General features: G+C 41.6%; 2 protein-coding genes across 5 annotated transcripts; one reads left to right on the top strand and one right to left on the bottom strand.

The window, feature by feature from the left end:
* Positions 1-1,488: 1,488 nt before the first annotated feature.
* On the top strand, positions 1,489-6,384 carry LOC102700187 (NAC domain-containing protein 74-like). 2 transcript variants are annotated; one of them, XM_015832659.2, is made up of 6 exons: positions 1,489-1,733; positions 3,175-3,349; positions 3,690-3,967; positions 4,188-4,359; positions 4,459-4,556; positions 5,375-6,384. In XM_015832659.2, exons 2-6 carry the CDS (start codon positions 3,184-3,186, stop codon positions 6,062-6,064), a joined length of 1,404 nt encoding a protein of 467 aa, XP_015688145.1. In that variant the 5' UTR covers positions 1,489-1,733; positions 3,175-3,183; the 3' UTR covers positions 6,065-6,384. The 2 variants fall into 2 exon arrangements, with proteins under 2 accessions (XP_015688145.1, XP_006644021.1); XM_006643958.3 differs by having other exon boundaries at positions 4,188-4,556.
* Positions 6,385-7,575: 1,191 nt separating this feature from the next.
* Positions 7,576-13,279, bottom strand: LOC102699906. 3 transcript variants are annotated; one of them, XM_015832560.2, is made up of 5 exons: positions 13,037-13,279; positions 11,182-11,614; positions 9,229-9,260; positions 8,170-9,113; positions 7,576-8,002 (listed from the first exon to the last, which is right to left on the bottom strand). In XM_015832560.2, the coding sequence occupies exons 2-4, from the start codon at positions 11,510-11,512 to the stop codon at positions 8,193-8,195; spliced, it is 1,284 nt and encodes a 427-aa protein (XP_015688046.1). In that variant the 5' UTR covers positions 11,513-11,614; positions 13,037-13,279; the 3' UTR covers positions 7,576-8,002; positions 8,170-8,192. The 3 variants fall into 3 exon arrangements, with proteins under 3 accessions (XP_015688046.1, XP_006644020.1, XP_015688045.1); XM_006643957.3 differs by having other exon boundaries at positions 9,229-9,263; positions 13,037-13,278; XM_015832559.2 differs by having other exon boundaries at positions 9,229-9,263; positions 13,051-13,278.
* Between the last annotated feature and the right edge of the window lie 614 nt (positions 13,280-13,893).

The following is a 13,893-nucleotide window of genomic DNA, read 5'->3' as shown; positions in this document are numbered from 1 at the left end:
TTAGTGTCTTTTTTCTGAAGTTTATTTTTCAGCATTTACTTTTAGATCGCTAGAGATATGTATATAAAATTTTTATTTATAAATTATTTTTTATTTATAAATATGTTGTTTGGTAAAAAAAAGCTAAACAATCACCACGTGCGTGTTAAGCTAGGTGACAAATGAAACGAAAACGCAAAATATAAAATACTCGTTCGTTAGGTAAACCGTGTGTGTCTCCGGAGAAGAAACCGAAAGCGATTTGGGTTTTGTTTACGGCAGTGAAAATTTTACACCAAAACAGCGTGCTCAATCATACGGGGGTGTCCAGTAGGTGAAATAAAAATTTTTGTATGTTACATCAAACGTTTGATCAGATGTTCTAAGGGATTTTTGACACGAATAAAAAAACGAATTTTACGGCTGGCCTGTAAACCACAAGAGAATCTTTTGAGCCTAATTAATCTGTCATTAGCGCATGTGAGTACTGTATCACTTATGGCTAATCACGTGCTAATTAGACTCAAAAAATTCATCTCACAATTTCTCACGTAACTGTGCAATTAGTTTTTCGTTTTATCAATATTTAACACTCTATTTAGGTGTCCAAAGATTCTACGTGATGTTTTTAGGTGAAAATTTTTGGAACTAAACATCCCCATAGGTAGTGTAAAAAAAAGATTCGACGTGATGTTTTTGGGCGAAAATTTTTGGAACTAAACATCCCCATAGGTAGCGTAAAAAAAATCTACATCCTTGTCCAGTTCTTTAGGCATACCTCTTGATCTCCTAAAATGTGTGTTTTATTGAAAAATTTTAGATTTTTATATAATAATCCATCTAAATAAAGTTTTTATAATATATATTTTATCCATTTCATATTAATAAATCGAGACACATGTATAAATTATAAACATGGGTGAATGGATAAGGCTAAATAATGCTAGAAAATATTATAATATAAAAGAGTAGTTAAATAGCTATAAAAGAATCAATCCAGAAATTTTTTTTAAAAAAACATCACAACCGGACAGGCCCGGGCTGAATTATAGTCAAAACTGGATTAATTGTTAAACGCTCGTCTCTGCATCATCTGGGCACGGGCAGCTAGGCAACAGCTGGATCACCACTGGATGGGGACGATTCTGCCTCCCGTCATCCAAATGGATGCAGCATCATCCACCCCTACTAGCTCGCCACGTGTCACGCCGGGTGGGCTGGTGGAGCCCGGATCCAAGTGGCGTCGGCGGCCGGAAAACTTGGGCGCCACGACTGAGAGGAGGGAAAGTGTGCAGGAGAAGCCAACCAAACCAGATCGCCAAGTGGGCCACGGGCCCCGCGCGTCAGACCCCGACCCAGCCGGCGACTGGCCGGGTGGGGCCCAGGCGTCAGCCGCACACGGAGGGGTGGTGGGCAGGCAGGTCGCCCGCGTTAAGCAAACGACCCGGCCACGGTAGTATATAAGCGCGTCGCGTCGCAGCAGCGCTACGCGTCTCTACTGCTCGCTCCTCCTTCCACTTGTGTGCGGCCTCCTTCCTCGCTGCTTCCTCCTGCCACGTCATCGCCCTCCCCTCTCCCTTTTTCTCCTCTTCTCCTCCGCCCTCCGCCGCCGCCGCTTCCACCCCCCGACCGACGCGCGCTCGCTTCCTACCATGGCGAACCAATAGGTTGCACCCGCCGCGCGAGGGTAGTAGTGGCTCCGGCACCGTGGGGGGCCGCGTCGCGGGCGCTCTGCTCTGCTGCTCTCTCCGGAGGTGAGTTCGTGGCCGCGCCCCGCGCTCTCTCGCTCTCGTTCTCTCCCTCTCTCTCTCTCTCGACTCGGGCGTGTGGCGTGTTTTGTTCTTTTTTTTTTTCCTTCGGTGCGGTGGCTTTCGTCTGGGCTTGGCGCGCTCGTTCTCGCTAGGGTTTGGGTTCGGGATTCGTCTTGGTCGCGGGGGAATTTTGTTGTCTCGTGGTGGTCGCGCTAGGGCTGCTTCGTCTCGCGGGGTTGGGGGTGATGGGTGATCGTGGGAGATTCTTCGATCGAGCTCTTCGTTTGGGGGTTTCGATTAGTCACGGATTGCGGATCCTTGAGCGGAATTTCTCTTGTTGCTCTTGTTGTTTTCGATTGGGGCTGGGAGATTTTGAGTCGCGGATGACGGGGAATGGGGATTGGTTGCGACCCCGTCGAATTTCGCGTGGTGGTAAAGGAAAAAACGACTTCCACGTTTGGATTCTGCGCTATTGCTTCAGCATCTAAAAAGAGTCTACTATAAATATCACACCACTTTTCACTTTTCCTCACCACTTTTCACTCTTCTTGGCTGATTTAGTACGCAATTTGGATCGGCTGTTTTTTTTATGCCTTTGATTTTCCTCCTCCCATTGTTTTCGTTTGTTGGATGCTTTTTAGAAGATTGGATGGGTTGTTATTTTGGTCTTTTGTAGCATTACTTCTCAATCCCGTTATGACACTGAGAGCATTACTTCTAGACGATAGACTTTCTTAGTTGCCAGTTGGGTGTGGATTAAGGTAAAATAGAAAATATTAGCTCCATTATATTGTAAATGTTTAGGTTCTGCGCTATTGTTTCAGCGAAATTTTGTCATTTCCCGCTTAATTAGTCTATCGTAAAAATTTAGTCCACTCTTTTGCATTTTTCCTCTTCCCATTTTGCTTCCAAGATGAAATTACCTGGAATGAGAAAGTCAGCATGGTTCATATGTATTTAGGATGTGGTGCATTGGATTAGCTTCTAAATTTCCAGGGTTAGTTGTTAATTTACCTCTTCCCATGTCTCTATGAGCTTCTTCGAGACTTTTAGTGAATTAAGTCACATACAAGCTCTTTTCATCAGTTGCTGGTATAGCCTTGTCTTTTTCAAGATGCTTGATTGATACTAGTACAGACCAGAGTCCATACTGTGATACAGATGGAGCTTAGGACCTTAGGTCCAGTTTGGCAGGGCTCCAGCTCCCAGATTCACCTTTCCTGGACTTGGGAGCCCATCCAAATAGTTCAGCTCCACCAAAAAATGGAGTGGAGTGGGCTGGAGTGATTTGAAAAAATAGGTCCTTAGTTTTTTTTTTTGTGTTGATTGTCATTTAGTTTGTATGTAGTACTAATTCTTTGTGCTAAATACCCATACAGTTTTAGATTCTTAGTTTCCTACTCTAAATGCTGATCATGTTTAATGTTCTATGATTCATGCACAGATTTGTAGAATGGATTCTTTACGTGACATAGTCCTGCCACCAGGATTTGGATTCCACCCAAAAGATACTGAACTCATTTCTCACTATCTGAAAAAGAAAGTACATGGTCAACAGATTGAACATGACATCATCCCAGTGGTGGATATATACAAGCATGAACCATGGGATTTGCCTGGTAAGCTATCATTCTTTCATAGTACCCTATATCATTTTGATCAATAGAGAGCTGATGAGAAACGGGATGATATTTGACTAACAATGGAAACTAGATAATATTTTGGTAGATGGAAACAGTCCTGTTGCAAGAACAACTGGATAATGCAGTAGAATATTTTCTATATTCAATGTCAGTTCTTTGTACTATTATGCAATTGACTGCCAATTATGTATCTTCTTTGTCCAATACTCTGCTCTCTTGTTTCAATAGATGAGTTTCTTTCTGTTTTGTGGCTTCCTTTTTGTTATGCTGCTTGAATCCTGATCATATAAATTGCTGATGATATTTTACATTACAGAGAAGTGCAATGTTCCAACCCAGGATAATAAGTGGCATTTCTTTGCTGCCCGTGACAGAAAGTATCCCAATGGTGCTCGGTCAAATAGGGCAACAGTTGCTGGGTATTGGAAATCTACTGGAAAGGATCGAACCATAAAAATGGGCAAGCGGACTATAGGAACAAAGAAAACTTTAGTTTTTCATGAGGGTCGGCCCCCATCTGGGAGGCGTACTGAGTGGATCATGCATGAGTACTACATAGATGAGCGTGAATGTCAAGCCTGCCCTGATATGAAGGTACTGAACTAATGATTAAGGTTTGAAAGGTGCATATTTACAAAAGAGTGTGAGAACTATTTTGTGGCTTTACATGACACATAAATTAATTGTGCACTATACCTTCTTGATGCCACTCTTCAAGCAACTTTCTTAGGGTTAGATGATGAATCCCTATGATTTGCTGCCTAAGGGTGAATTTCAGTACGCTAATGTAGGCTCTTATTTTATTGTTCTTCAGGATGCGTTTGTCCTTTGCCGTGTTACCAAAAGAGAAGATTGGATCTCAGGGAATGGCCATGAGTTGGACAACACTGACCCTCCAGAACTAAATGATGATCCTACACCAGTCATCAGTCCTCAACAGCCAGATCCTGCTGCATCCTCAGTTGTTGGTACTGAACAACGAAATGGTGAGCCCACATCAGTTACCGTTGCTGAATCACCTGAAGGTGTTACTTCATCAGCTATCACTGCTGATCAAGCATCTCATACTGATGGCATCAATATAGATGAATGGTTGGAAGAGCTATTTGATCCTTCCTTCAACCCTGAACAGGATCTAGCTTCTGCTGATCTGTCTCGAGATGAACAAAATGTTGAATCATCGGTAAGTTCCTTAACACTCGTTATAGTTTGTGGGTTAAATAATTCTTTTTCTTGAGTACACGAGAGAATTGCATATCATTTCATTAAGAGAGGAGAAAGAAATGGAATGGGAAGGGAGCAGTGCTATTGCGTAAACAATAATCTATTGGACAGAGCTAACTTTCTTGTTCTCATAATGAATTTGATCTTCACTGGTCCACACGTGCGTACTTATCGCTGTTTAATATAGTAAAGTTAACCATATCTGCATAATGCACTTTGGCTAGACCAATACTGAAGAACTTCATGATATAGAAATCAAAATCAACATTGCATTATAGCAGAATTTCTGAGCCTGGTACATAATCCAATTAGTGCTTGGAGATTGGTACTAATTACAGAGCATGTGACTAGTGATGACTGATAAGAGATTCTTAGACGTAGGCAAATCATAATGTTGTGGGCCTTGTGGCCAACATTTTTTGTGACTTAATATAGGCTTGATTTTTTTTGCTGTTTGACAAGAGAAGATTTGTTTTATGTTTGTTCTATAGGAATTCTGAAGTAATGCATTCATATGGATAAATTTTTTGAAAACCATTCAGCATTATTATGATCCGTCCATGCCATGTATGACTTTTTAAAAATACCGCCTGATTTGTTTATACCATGGACTAAAGCTATATTATTTGCTATGGTTTGTTCCACCTTTTCTGCAAAGTACTATGCTTCCATATAATGTTATCTTTTTTTTTTTACATTTACATAGGAGTATGTCATAGTATCATTGTGCAGTTTTTTGCCTGTGCTCATTGCACTATCTTTCTTCTAAATTTACAGAACATAAGTGCTTTGGCTCCGAAGGTGGAACAGGTCTATTCTAGTCCTAACCAGAACGTAGCAGACGATACAGATTACCTATTGGCTGAAGATTTGTACAACATATTGAACCCTGGTACTGATGACTTCAATATGCTCCAGCATCCGATTGACCAGGAAATGCTTGCTTTTCCTTGCGTGTACCCTTCTGGGGCATTGGATCCTTGCGATCTCGCAAACAGCTTAGGGAATGGAACTCAGAAGGAACTGTGGTCGCCCCAGGACAACAGTGAGCCTACTCAGGCAAACGAAGCTGCTGATAATGGAATTACAATACGTAATCGTGAAGGCAAAATACCTACAACTAGCGTGCCACAGTACAAGGGTAGAAGACATGCTAAAATTCAGGTTGGGATTAACAAGATGGCCACGAGTAGTTCCGAATCTATAAACCAGACTTTTACGTTTGAGAGCAGCAGTAGCTGTCTTGTTGAACACCAGAAGAACCGTGAACATGATGCCACCACTCCTAGCAAGCGGTCAGATGCGGTGAAGCCCCTCTGCAGCAATGGAGGACTTCTGAGGAGCATCCGGAATGCATTCACTGGCTGTTCAGAAGCTGGATCAAATGTCATACTTATCACTGTTTTCGCTGTTGGAGTCGCTGCAGTAGCGCTTCATGTAGGCCAACGCCTTGGATTCAGGCTATAGCCGAAGATAGATCATCAGCATGCGTAGCTTTTGGATTTACAGGTCGCTGGGTTTCTATGCCTCCCATCTGGAGAAACGTTAACAGACTCCGATCTTTGGTTGGTGCAGAACGCTTGATGTCTGCCCCGGTTTTTGAGTTGGTTTTGTACATATTAATATCCTCCGTATTGGTCGACTTTTGATCTGGCCACCTTGTAGTCTCGTAGTACAATGTTGATGTATGTAGGGGGAAAAACCAAAAAAAAGAGCAAAAGGAAAAAAAAATTTGACGGTTATAATAATATATGATTAATCGCTTGCAACGTATGTCTTTCTGCCAATGATCATATGCTATTTCAAACATGCAGTAGGATGTTCTTGTTCATCTGGATTTGCGTCTGTTCTGATTTTCTGATTCAATACACAATGTTGTCCGGGTACAACCCCTTGGTCTGTCTGCTTTAATTAATTTATTCGAAACATTGGAACGTGTTATAGAGGTACTAGTAGTTTGTAGAAAGGGATTTTAAGGAATTGTAAATCCAAATCCATTGAAAACAATCTACTCCTAGCACTGGACCCGAAAACCGAACAAAAAAACGATCCCGAACCTAAAAGAACCGAAACCGATAACCGAATTGTATTTGTAGGTTCTAAGTTTGAGAACCCGGATTTATTTTTGGTAAATCGGGTTTATCTCCGGTACCCAAAACATCAAAGACACATATGACACAAACACGAAGCAACTTTAACTTTACTACCAACATGGTAACGTGTGAGCTAGTAACTTGAGATTAAATATGTTTTTTTGGTGCTTTTATGTTCTGATTTGAGAATTGAGGTAATGTGCTTTTGATGGCTATGAACTAAAATGTCGTTGAAACAATACTGGTTTATTTTTGTTAGGAAAATGACACTAAATCACTACTTTTTTTTGTGCAAAAAGATCTACAAAATATTTTGTTTTTGGTACGTTGAGCACTGTTTAGGTTATAACAGGTAACCCGAAACGTAAACCTGATTTTACGAGTACCCGAAATATCAGTTCTTATAATTTTTTCATTAATTTCAAGTATTGACTTTAGAAACCTGAAATTTAAAAAACCTGAAAAACCCGACCCAAAATTTTCAGGTAACCGAACGCCCAGTGCTATCTACTCCACCTGGTTGAAACGTGCACGACTCATGCATAACGAACCGAGTTGCACCTTCAGTTAAAGTCAACATACTAGCATAGTCAACACATATAATAGATTAGCTATAAGGTTGGCTATAATTTTTATCTTTTATCTCTTTCTCTTAGCTTTGCATTTAATACATTTTTTTTAAGTTGGTATATAAATAGCTCTTACATAAGAACCAACTCCACTTTTATTTCATTACCTCTTTCCTCAACATCAGTTTATAGTTAACTTATAGTCTACTACTATACTTGCTCTTATGCGTTTTCATTATACTTGCTCTTATGCGTTTTCATGAATAAATAGCATCTACCAGGTTTAGTTTCCAGATATGTACGCAAGTTCCCAAACTATATGAATTTGCGACCATACAATAATGGGTGCACATAAACCAATAATACAAAACCGCGAAACATAGTAATAATCTAGACTGTTGGGATGCTGGATCTTACAACCTTGGGATCCAGCAATGGACCTTCGGTCTCAACTCTGAAGGCCATCATCACCCCCTTTTTTTTTTCTGTTAGATTACTCGCTACTAAACTGCGACTGGGCTCTGAAATAAACCTCAGTGGCACAAGTATATATCAACTGTTATTCTACTATTGAGACCCGTTCCAGCACGCCAAGTGCTTGCGGCCGAATATGATAATGGCCAGGCGAAACCTTCAATGCGGAGGTCGTTCAACGGCCAAATATCATTTGCACCCATCTGGCTTGACTTCAGCTCCCGCATGCTTTGCTCGCTTGGGAGTTCAACTCCTCTCCAAGGGCATTTCTAGGAAAAAAAAATAGTGGAAAGATAAGCACTTATCTTGGTAATCATATATGGTGATGACAAAGGGATGCGATATGCCAGTAGAATTTTCCTTTTTTAAAAAAGAAAAAAAGAAAGGAGGATAGCTGATAAATTGCAGTTGGAATTGAATTTGTACAACTGCTCACCTCAATGACTGGTGGTAACTATGCTATTCCCTCCAGTGCCTTGCCCAGAAACCCTTCTTTCTGGCTGACTCGCTCTCTGAAATTGACCGGGATGGTCGAGAGCCGATTGAGAAATGCCTTCTCAAAAATGGGCGACTTAATGAGCCCTTCAAGCTAGAGCTTGTGCCTAATCTGGGCTCTCTCCTACTTTCCTTCTGGTGCTTGGAACTCCCATCTAGATTAACATCAACTATCACATTTTTAGGTATCTTGTTCTTTGTCTTTGATTCCAACTTCCCAAATAGCTTCACTGTACATTTCTCACCATGGGTGCATACAGGACAAGGAGGATCATATTTGTCAGCTTCTGCAGTTAAGCTATCCAAACAGTCAGCATGGTAAACATGGCCACACAATAAAACAGCGACAACGGCCAGTTCCTGAGCATTCCATGTGGACCGTTCCTTTAATAGCTTTAAGCATAGTTTGCACACCTCTTGATCAGGTGGCGTAGGATTAGAAGCATTTGATCTTGTCATTTTACTGGAAACGGAACCTAAGAGCTCGCTATCAACTGACCATCTCTCTCTCTGAGATGAAGCAACCATTTCAGAAAATGTTCGCATTGACCAACCATCAGATGACTCGCCATGCGATCCTGCTGCAGATAAATCGTTGCTGCAGACTGAGAGCATGGAGGAAGATGGCCTTCCGTCAGGAGAGCCACTCTCATTGAGAGACCTGAGAGATGGAATCTTGCTGTCAGAGACCTGTCTATACAGTTGATACCCTGGTGATCGACGTGCTTTCCTCATTGAATCTGGGTCTGTTGGTAGACAATGGCCCCTGGAGGATGATGAAGGATCTGCTCCAGATATTGCGGGTGGTGTTGAAGGAACAGAGATTGACATCTTTGAATCTGAAGCCACACTTGCCATGTCTAGTGATTTTCTGGAAAGCTTTGCCTATATAATATGTTGAACACAACTATCAGAAACAGCATGTTTCAATCTTGCAAATTGCATAGAGCTTAAATAGTAGCAGTTTATAATTTCAGCTATATAGCTTAGTATCTCATACCTCAGGGGAAGAATTGCTTGTTGTGGATCTGCCTGCTGAGAACAAAAAAAGAAGAAATCAACAGGGGAATTGTCAAGAATTGCTTGTGCTGCATAAGGATGACAAATTCTATCTTAAGGCTTTACAGGCAAGTTAAAAGTATGAATGGAAGAAATATCACTGAATTATTGATTAAAGGCAAGTCTGTTTTAACAGGTAGTGCTTGAAATAGTAAGTGCAGGCTTGCCAAATTATGAACTCCCTCCGTTCCATATTGTAAGACTTTCTAGCCCTGCCTAGATTCATCAATGAAATGCATATGTTTTGTATATGTCTAGATTCATTAGCAGTTTAGCATCCATATTAATTTGGAAAGGGCTAGAAAGTCTTACAGTGTGGAACAAATGGAGTAGTTCACTGAGAAATTGACTTATGAATACAATTTTCCTAGGCCAGATCAGTATGTTACCAGATTTTACTGGACAGAATATGAATTCAAATAGTAGTTGCCATCCAATAATGGTCACCAACTGGTAACTGCCAGGAAAAAATACAGCTATCCTATAACAGATAAAAGAAAATTCCATTCAAATTTCTTAAAAGTGTTCTGCTGGTTTGCACCAGTTAACCAGTACCAGTCAAGAGATCTGGAATGGTTATCAGCTGGTTACCACTGGTCATCCGAACCTTGCTCACAAATAAATGACATATTGCAAGCCAATAAAGTTCCCTTTGGCAAAGGACAACATGAGAAAAACCATGCATAAAAGAGTGATGCGAATGATATATTTCACTCCACCTTCAGGGATACAGTGGAAGGTTCCAGAAATGAGTACCAAATACTGGAACCTAAAATTTACAACCTCCGTCTCAAAATATAGACTTATGCCCTTTTTTTGGAGGGATTGAGGTGAGGAATGGTTGTGGTTGATTAAGATGACAAAGCAGGTGGATAAATTAAATGAGGGAAGGTTGTGATTGGTTGAGATGAGGATGTAGGTGGAGAAGTAATTCTATTTCAAGACAAACTTGAACCCTAGAAGTAGCTATATTTTGAAACGGAGGGAGTATTTTAAGAATCCTATGAAGAAACAAACAGCCAGTAAGGCTGTCATCTGGAGGGGAATGACAAGAACTAAAGCCTGAGCTACCAAATTAAACTTCAGTATGCAAGGACTGAATTGATTGGTATATGCAAAACTCAAGTCAGGTCACACAGATAGCAAGTGGAAAAAGACGCGAGGAGGTACTGACTTAAACACGTAGACAAATTGGATTGAAATATCAGGAAATGCACGGAGTGAGATAAGTTGCTGCAGGTGGCAACAGAATCTAAGATCAATTAGGTTGCTACACTGGTTGAAGGGAATGCAAATTTCCAGATCATGGGAAAATGTGAAAAATTAATGTTTAAATTCAAAAGATCCTGAAAGGGGAACCTACAGCTTACTTTACAGCCTTGCTTTATATTCAGAGGTAAATTGAGCCTCATGTATGCACTTAGAATTATAACTACATCTGAATATCAGTTATAAAAGAAATACATGAAACGATTGGCAAGGACAAGAGTGTTGTATTTGGCAATATTCACTGATTTCCCTTCAAGTTTCTAGTATGGTACAGGTGGCAGCTTATTTCCTGTTGTTAGTTGTATAATAAATATGTTGGCATAGCAAATTAAACAAAACAACATTATTCTAGAAGTATAATCTACCTCTGGAAGGCAGTTGAAATGCATAGAATTAACAAACATGCAAGATTCAGATGTAAACAACAAAGTGCTGGTTCAGAAAAATAACATCATAAAACATATTGTTATGTCAAAAAATAAAACGAATGGAATGTATTTTTGTGGTCTCAGGTCTTCGATCTATATGCGATTGCTTGCATTCAACAACATTCTTTAACCAGAGCAAGGAATGCATAAAGAAACATAAACAAATGAAAGAATATGGCAACAATTTATAAATTTACCTCGGAGATCAGACCTCGCAATCCTGGATGACTCCCTCTTCCTGTCAGACTTATGGCACTTGAGCTTGTTAAACATATCAGAAGGGCTACCTCCATTAGAGAAGCCATCAGTTGGTGCAATTGAACCACTCTTTGTTTCAGGCCGAATGCTTCCACTACTATGGTTGGAAAACAAGGCAGGAATTTCCATTATGTCTTCTATGTGTGTGCGGTTGTCCCACCGGAAGCTCCATGATGGAGAGTGTCTTACGTTCCTGAATGCTGACACTTCAATTGGAGTAACACATGGCTGAGGGCTCTCTTTTGCAGCTATACAGCAATTAGCTCCCATATTTATTGAGAAAGATAATTCAATATGCGTTGATCATCCAAATGCTAAGAGTTTATCAGCGTGAAGCAAATTCTTGAGCAAATCATAACACACTCATACTTCCTGCATGACAGAGAGAAAGAATAGCAACAATAAGGATATTTCAACCAAGAAATAAAAAAGGTAGGGGGAGCTATCTAGTGTAGACGATGGCACTTTGAGCTACAATGGAAGCCTCCTCCTGAGGTAGCCAGAGGTATAACTTCAAAAAAATAAAATAAACCCCACAAACAAAGAAATGAACACTTCGGCACCAAACTATTCTAAACTCTAAAGAGGAGGCTTCTATTTCAATGTTGCAGATGATAGTTTCTTTATTTGAGGAAAAGCTTTCCTAACAACAGAATCCTATCTTGCAGATGATAGTTTCTTTATTTCATGTTCCTATAAAAGCAGCACATGTAGGAGCACCCACTTACATATGTTGATATTATGAGAAGTGAATAGCTGATATTTAACTAAAATAAAGAGACGAGACCTAATTTTGGGTCCACATATTTGATACTTGTGTATGGCCAGATAGCAATCCAAAGGGTGCAACATACAAGAATAAACTCAGTCTCACAAAAATCATGCATGCAATCTTAAAACATGTGTTCCTAATTGACTTTGAAGAGTGTAGGCATCAATTATTTCATGAAATTAGTAGTCCATATGTAAGGAATCACTCACGCCATTTCTAAATACCCCACGAACTGAACATCAGCATCCATAAAGCAACCACTTCGCTTAATTCACAATAAGAAAGCCAAAAAGAGAGAGAGAGAGAGAGAGAGAGAGGAAAAGATGCTTGAGTATAATTGAAGGAACAAACTGGGGGAAGCTGGCTAACCACAGAGGGTGCAACTATGTGATGGAAGAAAGCCACAGTTAGGTAGACCAGAATCAGGACATTCCAACACTAAAACACACTCAAAGGGGATTGATTCCACCCACACAACACTCTTAGCATCTCACACTAAAGCTTGTGGACCGAATTGCACATATATAACATATTACTCATGATATTGCAGTATCAGACTAAAGCAATATTAAAAAAAAACGCAGCATGCCAACTTATCACTATAATTCTCTAATGCAACTATAGGCCCGATTTATCATGGAAAACGTGTTTTTACTCCGCAACAACATTTTTACAGCTTGCAATTTAGCTCCGAATTTCGAACTAGCAACAACTAATACACCATTTAACATTATCGGTACATCTTGCAGGTAAAATTGGGGGGCAATCCAAAAACTAACACAGAGATCAGGCTCAAGCATATATTTCTCAAATCAGGCATCCCAGTTCCCACGCGAGGGCAACACAGAGGAGCGATTTCGGAGCAAACTAACACCCGATCAACCCCCACACCCCCACCCCAACCCACCTCCCCCAACAGTTCCCAGCTACCCCACCGACGACGAACCGAAACCCCCGCGTTTCCCGCACCTACCGCAACGCAACCCCTCCGACCCCCACCCAAACCGACCGGCGTGAATTACCTCGAGCCACCCACCCGGAGCACCACCGATCAGAGGAGGAGGAGGAGGAGCCGCCGCTGCCCGCAGCCGAATCGCGCCACCTCCCACCGGGCGGCACGGGGTGGTCCGGATCTGGCAAGACGCCGCCGCCGCCGCCAGCGAGAGAGAGAGAGAGAGAGAGAGCGCGCCCCTCGCCTACCTCGGCGCCGCGCGCGCCGATGGGTGGGCGACCTAGGGTTCGGGAGTCAGCTCGGGGGGAGGGGAGGGGGGAGGGGAGAGTGTGGGTATAAAAGCGGGTGAGAAAAGAAAGGGAAATGGGGAAGGATCCCCCTCTCTCTCTCTTTCTATGCGTGAGAAGAGAAAAAAAATGGGTGCGGGTTTGGTGGGGAGGGATCCGACGCTTCCCATCTCCCGGCTGACGGCGCGCGGGCGTGCTGGGCCACGTGGCTCCCCCCCCCCCCCCCCCCTTGACTATGCTAAGGTGGGCCATTGGCGGCCCACTCTGGAGTTGGCACGACGATCCACGTGGCCTACTGTACTGCTGCATCGGAAGAAGTCCACTTGAGGTACCTCGTTCTTGTGGTCTGGTTTCATTACCGTAAGACCGGATGCAGAATGTCCCGTAACTTATAAAACCAATGCAAATCAAGTCACGAAATAGTATCAATAGTTTTGCTAACGTGGCTCTTCCGTGGCATGTTGACTTAGTTTTCTTTGGATGATGTGGCGTTTGCGAGGGCATTTAAGACAAATAAAATTAAAACAATTAATTAAAGACGTGGAAGTCTCAAGAAAAATAAAAATATAGGACCCACATCTCCTCACTCATCTCCATTTCCTATTCTCTCCCTCCAATCCCTTTCCTCTTTCTCTCCTCT

The sequence above is a fragment of the Oryza brachyantha genome, chromosome 1 (genome assembly GCF_000231095.2).
Source record: "Oryza brachyantha chromosome 1, ObraRS2, whole genome shotgun sequence".
NCBI classification, from domain to species: Eukaryota; Viridiplantae; Streptophyta; class Magnoliopsida; order Poales; family Poaceae; genus Oryza; species Oryza brachyantha.
This window is presented reverse-complemented; position numbering and strand designations above follow the sequence as displayed.

Excerpts from the sequence above, each read along its gene's own strand:
- LOC102700187 (XM_006643958.3), top strand. The coding sequence starts at position 3,184 with ATGGATTCTTTACGTGACATAGTCCTGCCACCAGGATTTGGATTCCAC. Across the intron at positions 3,350-3,689 it reads TGAACCATGGGATTTGCCTG|AGAAGTGCAATGTTCCAACC; the intron begins GTAAGCTATCAT and ends TTTACATTACAG. Across the intron at positions 3,968-4,187 it reads AAGCCTGCCCTGATATGAAG|GATGCGTTTGTCCTTTGCCG; the intron begins GTACTGAACTAA and ends ATTGTTCTTCAG.
- LOC102699906 (XM_006643957.3), bottom strand. The coding sequence starts at position 11,512 with ATGGGAGCTAATTGCTGTATAGCTGCAAAAGAGAGCCCTCAGCCATGT. Across the intron at positions 9,264-11,181 it reads TGCGAGGTCTGATCTCCGAG|CAGGCAGATCCACAACAAGC; the intron begins GTAAATTTATAA and ends TTTTGTTCTCAG. Across the intron at positions 9,114-9,228 it reads CAAGCAATTCTTCCCCTGAG|GCAAAGCTTTCCAGAAAATC; the intron begins GTATGAGATACT and ends CATATTATATAG.